This window comes from Physcomitrium patens, chromosome 13 (assembly GCF_059467195.1).
Source record: "Physcomitrium patens ecotype Gransden chromosome 13, ASM5946719v1, whole genome shotgun sequence".
Lineage (NCBI taxonomy): Eukaryota > Viridiplantae > Streptophyta > Bryopsida > Funariales > Funariaceae > Physcomitrium > Physcomitrium patens.
Window position 1 is genome coordinate 1,577,793 of NC_143422.1, and position 7,948 is coordinate 1,585,740.

Consider the following 7,948-nt stretch of genomic DNA (forward strand, 5'->3'; position numbering starts at 1 on the left):
ATATGACATATAAGTTTTGTGATAGCATCTCAAGGCTTTTATACCTCTAAAGAAAATAAATCTACAAAGTGAAGAAATAATAATAAGAATTAAGTAAACTATTACAAGTCTAGAATTTCCATACATCATTTTTTAAATATCATTTAAAAAAAAATAGAATTGTAAATAGGACTTCATTATTTGTTTACAATCTTTATATACACACATTATAAAATTTGGTTAACTAGTAAGAATCTAAGTATAATTAATATTTACTTGAGATCTCACAAAAATGCTAAGACATACCTTTTAAATCTAAGTATTTTGTTAGTAGATTTTTCATGGCATCTATATAGTGTTCATTCATAGTTACCATATAAAAGCTCAACGCATTACTGATTCTTTCTTATCAACTCAAAAGAATCTCAAAAGTTACATAGCACACATTGTTCATCGACCATTATTTAAACTAAATTTTAATACAGTTCTAATTTCAAATATTTCATTAACTTGAAGTGTGCTGGGCCTTAATGCTTGATGGAAAGCAACTTGTTTCAAACTACAAATTTTGCCAAGTGAAGTTTGAATGTGTGCTGAAAAATTGATCCGGATATAAGAAGATACTTTGACATGCTCTTAAAAGCAGAGGTAGCCATGATTTCCTAATCAGTTAGGGTGTTCTAACAAGGTAATTACCAAACTTGTGATTTGCAGTATTAGAGTCATAACCTTCAATTGAAGGCGTCAATTAAAAATTCTGATTATTCCGTTATGAGGGGTTTACCAACTCCAGGTAACGGGTTAAGCACTTTTTATGGGTAGAGTTAGAATAATAAGGTAGTAAATTGTGACTACCTGTGGGGCTTCCGAAGGACCACACAGAAACGAGGCACACCACTTCCGATGCTACCAATTACTGTGAAGGTTCGCTGTGCCAATTTTCCAACAAGAGGTTAGACCAGAAAGCTGAGTAAACCTTCGCTCAGCGACTTTGTGAAGAGTCTAAATCATGAAAATGGTCCTGTTAGTGTGAGACGAGCAGGTGCTAGATGCCAACAGGAAGCACTAACTACTCGCTGTCCAACCGACTTGGCGCAGTATGACGGTGCCGTTGGACGTCAGAAATGCTGCTACCCTTCATTACTGGAGAATCAGATGGAGCATCCTCTTCATGTAGCTCATGGGACGAAATTAACGGTGAGTGCTCACTTGAGTTTCCCTTGGCTAGCATGTCCTTGGCCTGCTGCACTTTGTACATATCCCTGTAGACCTTCCGGGTGCGAGCGATCAAACGAGTCAGTGCCAGGCACCCCATTCCACATACACATGCCATCAGCAAGAACGTCGACCTGGAAAGCACACAGCACAAAAATTAGCTGCAAGAAGTCATAGGAAACCAAATCAACATACTCCAGCTTCATGATCATAAAAATCTGAAAAACAAGACCTGATTAAAACGGAAGATCAATTTTTCCCTTGAGAGCCGTACCGACCTGAAACATTGAGGACCGACACATCTTATAGGTCCATTTAATACTTCACCCGCTGCTACCGCTGCAGCTTTGAGAGAAGCCACTTGTTGATCATACATATAACCAGCAAGCTTCACAGACAGGATGTAGGAACCAACAGTAGCCGAAATACTGCAATCAAAAGGATGTTTTATTAAACAATCTTTCAGCCAGGACATTGTTACTCACAACCAACTACGGTTCAAAACAATAAAGCAGTGCTAAGCTTACAAGCCGAATAGGAAATAGGAGTTGAATCTGCGGGTTCCTCTCAGAATTTAAGCTTGTCACGTAAGCCCGCTTGACGAACTTTTAGTTTTCCAAAATGATGAAATACAAACAAAGTACCCCTTCAATAATTTGTTACTGTTTGATGAAAACCCATATGGATAGAACATTCGATAAACATGTAAAGCTCTTGATACTGGATCAAATCAAAATCCGAAAGTCACTTTTACAACAAGACAGTCGATCACAAACCTAAGCGTGTTGTAGAGAGCTCCAAAATACTTCAGGCCGAACAGCTCGGAAGAGGTGGCTACCATCAGTGTCCAGTGAGCTCCATGAGCCAGTCCAACCAAAATCGAAGCCAGATATAGCATTGTTGGCACTAATCACATGTCTCATTCAACTCAGTAAAATATTTACTGTAGAAAGTTAAGTAACAACAAATTTTATGAGATACAGATAGAGTGGTCTTTCATCCCCAAAAATATTAATATTTTCATTCTCAACCTCAAGAACCAGAAAAAGAAGATACTTGCAAATAAATAGATGTTTTATAAGCACAGATAATAGGAGTTATAGAGTCAAAGTATACCTGAAGATGCAAATAGGAGGTGTGCGCATGCCATAACTGCTTGTACACAGAAGAGAAAAACTGGTCTTGGAGTTGCGTACTGTTTCATGTAATATTCTGAGACATATCTGCAATCAAGAGCGGCGTTAAGATTTCTCATCATTTTGAGGCCGTAAGACTCTAGAAAACTAAGTTTGAAGTGCATATGTGGGGATGTCTGGCTAATCCCATCACCTGAAGATTGTTGTATCAGGATGCTTAAGTCATTCTATGAACGTCTAGGAAAGCGAAAGTGATCAGTAACTTCTCTACTCTACATCCATGTACAGTACTATTACACCTAATGTAGAATAATCTCAAGAGCAACAATCTCAAGAGCTATCTTATAAGATTTCCGAGCAAGCAAGTTCTTGAAGTATTACCCGGAACCCATTCTGCCCAGGAAATTCCAAACGCTGACCAGTGCAACAAATGCTCCAACACTCCTAGAGCCAAGAGATTCAGCCATCTGAAGACAAGAAGCAAAAACCACATCATATCTCAAAATTGCTGGCACATCAGTTCGAGGAACTTGGAAGCAGGCCGAGCTAAGTGGCAAATTTGGTAATAATCACAACAAATTAATCGATGCACGATTAAAGACAGTCCATTGTCGAATGAATAGTGCACCCAGTGTATCACCTGTGCAAGGTTATTGATTGCTGTCAGCCCACTTCCAGTACCACAACCCATCGCAAAAAAGAGTAACCTGAACAAATCAAAGTCCAAAGGTCCTCATCAGCACACACTAATCCATAAACATCCCTGAGAACCTCCCACTTAACAATAAACAGAGAAAAAGTTTGATTATGTTTTACGAATAAACCATGTGGACTTTCAAAAACCCTTAGGGGAAAAGTTTCCGAACTCCTTTTGTTAACATGTTTTGTTAACTTTGATTAATAGATATCATTGACATTAAATCAGAGCAACTTCAACCATAGATCTTGAATATAAGATCAATAGACTCACCAGTAATCTTGAGTACTTGTTGCTTGCAACAAAGTATGGTCATGCCCAAGCTTCAGAGTCGCCTTTGAAGGAGTGTCTAAACTACGAGACTTGTCCGGAAAACGATCCGTTTTTCTGACAGGCACATCAATGCTTGAAGATCCCTTGTGCTGTAAGAGAGGCTTTCGTTCAGTCAACGAATGTTTAGGCGCCCCTCGATCTGCACCTGGAGAGTTTACACTTGTCGCTTCTGTAGGAAGTGCAGTGTATCCTTTGTGATGTGCCCCTGCACTCAGCTGCAAGAGCCCAGTTAAATCAACAGCAACAACACAGAATATTGCTGATCAGTTTTGATCCAACCTTTATCTACACAACAATATGATGTCCATACCATGCATACAAATCAAGAGCATGTGTATCCCAATGAAAATATGAAACCAGGTAAAGATGTGACCACAAGAGATATTCACGAGAGTCCTGCTGCGAACAGGACATTATTGACATTACAAAATATATATAAGACAAATGAATTTTCCAAACCAAAACGAAAATGCTATTATGTGTCAACCGGATCAAACAGACAGCTTGTGCAATCAGGCTGAGATGTATGCTGGACTTACAGGTATAAGGCCTGGTAATAGCAGAATCACCAGCATTACCGTCATGAACAAGCGACTCACGGTCTTGCTTACAATGAAAGCATCCTGTTAAATCCAGCAAAAACAACCCAAGATCAGATCATTACTTCTCACTCTCCAGGCATCATTTCAATGAAAATCTTGTATCTTGAACACGCAATCACTGCTAGAAAAAACAAAAAACAAAAAACAAAAAACAAAAAACAAAAAAACAAAAAAAAAAACAAAAAACAAAAAACAAAAACAAAAACAAAAACAAACAAACAAACAAACAAAAATGAAAAAATAAAATAAAAAAGGTAATGAGAATTTGAAGGGAGGTAACAGAATAATGAAAATCGCCGTGGAAGAAATCTCACTCAAACTTATCACTTCTCATACCATATTAGTAACAATAACATATAGTAAAGAAACCACTTCCTACACATACCTGAACGAGAATCACTGCCATTAGGTAAAATGCCAACGCAATCCCTATGATCTGCACACCGCTCATGAAATGAATATATTGCGACTTAATTTTGCTCGCCTAGGTATTGACAGGATTCAATAATAATCTTTAAATTGAAACAAGTCTATTTGTGTTCACTGAGCACCAATACTTGACATGGAAATGCAGGCTTGACTACGACGAATAAATTACTAAGTAACAAATTTTAACATATATATTATCAGATAAAATTAGAAGTTCACTATACTATGCGAAGGAGTGAAAATGAAAAAGGAATGGTCATCACATCACATCAAGGATCAGTTGCATCAGCACAAGTAACATCTTACAAAAGTTTACAAAACTAAAAACAATGACTACTTGACTCACATATAGAAAGGAAAATTTGGACTTGTCAGATTCATCTTTACGTCTCGGAGCCTCCACAGGTTGAATCACAATCATTGATACTACTGCCACAAGTGGAGGCACCGTAGCACACAATAATAGGAAAGGGCCTGTATATGGAGCATACATTGCTGTGTAAACCTGCAAAAATATGTCCTAGATCAGAAATCATTAATTTCGGGACAAATTGAGAGATCATTGTCACACAACATGTATCGAAATCAGTCAACAAAGCGAATCGACTGGAGTTGTCACTTCGGCATACAAAATGTATTGATCTATGCAAGAACAGGATCGACTTATATAGACAACAAAGACTCCCGTTCCTTAGAGAGTTGGATCATCTTACCTTCAAAAAATAAAAAAATAAAAAAATAAAATGCACAGATGAATATAGTAGTAAATGCTTCAAATCGTACTTGTGTAAAAATGGCCCCACTGAGTCCAATGAAGCCTTTCAGAAGCCCAACCACTACCCCTCGGTCTGCTGGGAAGTTTCGCATGCTGCATTCATTCAGCAACACTTATTTCAGCAACTTTGACAGGATAAGGATCTCTTTTCTTTGAAGATCAAAACAAAATAGACTTCTGCCTTCAAGCTCCGTATTTTAAGAAGAAAAATGTGAGGAAGAAGCAGAGACAAATAAACTTCACAGGATTACATGCGTCTAAGCGAATACCAAGTCACAAGCACGGCAGTGTTGAACCACGTTGCGCCATTTGTGCCTAACATGATGATGCCGCACATCTGTCTCCACAGCAACATAGCAGACAGAGCCATGACAGGAATTCAGAAGCGAAGTAACAGTAACAGTCATAAAGCACATCAGAAGATTTTCATCAACAGCTAGAACAGCATAAGGTCTAAAGTTTTTAAGAGTGCAGAGATTAAACATGTGAACAAACCTGCCAGTACGACGGTGTGATCCTGCCAGTAGCCGAAAGGAAAAGCTGCAAGAACAAGGAATGGCTTGTTCAAATCATAGGAGAAACTGGCTGATTCAATTTTAACAACTGAGATGTTCCAAGCCATGCAAACGAGATTCTTTGAATGGCAGGCGCTCTGCCAAAGTGCAATCGATTCAATAATTCCCAAGTGGTGAACCTCGTCAAATTTACTAGAGTCTTCGAACTTACCAAAAAATAGAAGCAGAAATGAAGAAGCCCACCAACAAGAAGCACGAACCAAGCAGATGTCAGATCTATCAATAGACCTGAAATGATTCCAACGTTGCCACCAATATCCTTCGCAGAGCCGAGGCCATCAATCATCTCCTGATTGTATCCCAGCGTATGCTTCAAGTCCCCGGAGTATAGAGAGAATGCATACGAAATCCCTCCGCATGCTTGCATCCACATGCCAACACACAACCCTAGCCATCGATCCTTCAGGACTCTCTTCACTCTCGATGGCCACATTGTGACTGTGCTAATACAGTCGACCTTAAGCTACTCTATGTGAAAGGTCTTATCCCATAATGCGTGCAACTAGAGAAGTTCCGACACACGAGTGTTGATCATCTGTTCAAGGACAACCAAAACGCAATGCCGCAATATTCCACTGCCAAATCCGTCAGAATGTAACCATTCCCCAACACCGACCGACCAGCTGACGACTCCACTTCAAGACAGCTCAAAAAAACGCCACCAGGTCATCCCACACGCATCTACTCTCATTCGAAAGCGTAAGGATCTTAATGTGCACTCATCCCCTCAGCTGAGCACGAGCTCTCTCTCAACTTCCAGGTTCCGGCAAAATATCGCAGCAACTCACATCGCCAAACCAAAACCGCGACTGACATCAAACGAAGAACGCATCACATTCAAACCTCGCGATCACAAATCCAAGATCAATATGCAAGGTCCCCCGATCCGAAAGCAGAACCTCGAACGAAGAGCTCTCTCACTTTCTCTCGCGCTCCCTCGCTCGCTGCTTCTCTAACAATCATAGCAGAAGCAGAGGGTTAGCTATGGCGTCCAACTGATGAGCGGAAGAGGACGTTCCCATGACTGGTCCCCACCATCGAAAACACGCTACTCCTATTTCTGTGAACTTTTTCTATTCGTAGGCTCTGCTTCGTCTCTCTGATACTTCGTTGGCATGCACGAGTCTCTCTTCGACCATGGCCATGAAGCTTTCGGCGAGTGGAGCAGAGAGCGAAAGATCCATCGAACCATGTGGCCCTGGCTCATGTTCTTCCTGTTTGAACCCCCCTCCCCCCTCGCACTTCCAAGTCGCACTTTGGCGCAACGAGCTCTCTCACCGTTTGTTTACTTAACACCTTGACTCGACTTCGATAATTTCTTCGAAGCTCTATGGTCAACATTTTTATCGATAATTTCTTCAAATATGTTGACCATAGTGCAATGAACTCTCTTTTTGCATCCTATTCTTACATGTTAAAGTATATAGTGCGTGTATGTATATAGTGTGTGTTTTATTTATTTATGGTCAACTTCCACAGTAGTTGGGTTGACTACGTAAAAATAAATAAATAAGTATCTTACTAGTTGGTTGACTTGATACTTTTGTTTTATTACTCTGAATTATCTGATTAGAGTGCTTCATGTTGGAAACAATAAATATTACAAAAGAAAACAACTTACTGAATGAGTCAAATATAAGTATTAGTTTTTGAAGATTTGTATTGGAACCTTGTTGGTAGTTTAGTTGTAGAAGATGGAGTGTTTGTCTTATTATTCTTGAATTTTTAGACTTTATTTTGGAATTTGGGTTTTCTGATGTCAAAATCAATATGTAAATGGTTGAGTTTAGAATGAATAAATTCACATCTATAATGATTTTTATAGTTCTTATTAGAATAGATGTATCTTTTAAAAGGCTTTTATGATTTTGAAATAAATAAAAATGCAATATCCAGTATTTTTATTTTGTTGATTGTGTCTCCTTTCTTGAACTAAAAAAGGTTTAAATTTGGATAGTTAATTTTAGAAGAAAACAAAAAACCCATTATTGTATAATTTATTATAAAAATTAAGAAATATAACTAATTGTATATTTATAAATAAATGATAAAAAAGTATGTGTTATTAGTAATTGAACTTGCAAACATTACATGATTTTCTTTTTTGTTTTGAATTTTTTTTAAAACCAAGAGTCTGATTTTTAATAGATTATTATCAAACCAGCATGATAAGAAAACAATACATTACATTTTGAAACAGATTACTC

General features: G+C 38.3%; 1 protein-coding gene across 2 annotated transcripts; it reads right to left on the minus strand.

Moving 5' to 3' along the window:
- Nucleotides 1-695: 695 nt before the first annotated feature.
- Nucleotides 696-6,992, minus strand: LOC112290897 (protein NUCLEAR FUSION DEFECTIVE 4). 2 transcript variants are annotated; one of them, XM_024537748.3, is made up of 14 exons: nucleotides 5,893-6,992; nucleotides 5,662-5,706; nucleotides 5,436-5,503; nucleotides 5,175-5,259; nucleotides 4,738-4,896; nucleotides 4,348-4,398; nucleotides 3,900-3,983; nucleotides 3,301-3,575; nucleotides 2,971-3,037; nucleotides 2,712-2,797; nucleotides 2,311-2,417; nucleotides 1,971-2,100; nucleotides 1,473-1,622; nucleotides 696-1,328 (listed from the first exon to the last, which is right to left on the minus strand). In XM_024537748.3, the coding sequence occupies exons 1-14, from the start codon at nucleotides 6,172-6,174 to the stop codon at nucleotides 1,049-1,051; spliced, it is 1,869 nt and encodes a 622-aa protein (XP_024393516.1). In that variant the 5' UTR covers nucleotides 6,175-6,992; the 3' UTR covers nucleotides 696-1,048. The 2 variants fall into 2 exon arrangements, with proteins under 2 accessions (XP_024393516.1, XP_024393515.1); XM_024537747.3 differs by having other exon boundaries at nucleotides 5,418-5,503; nucleotides 5,893-6,927.
- Nucleotides 6,993-7,948: the final 956 nt, after the last annotated feature.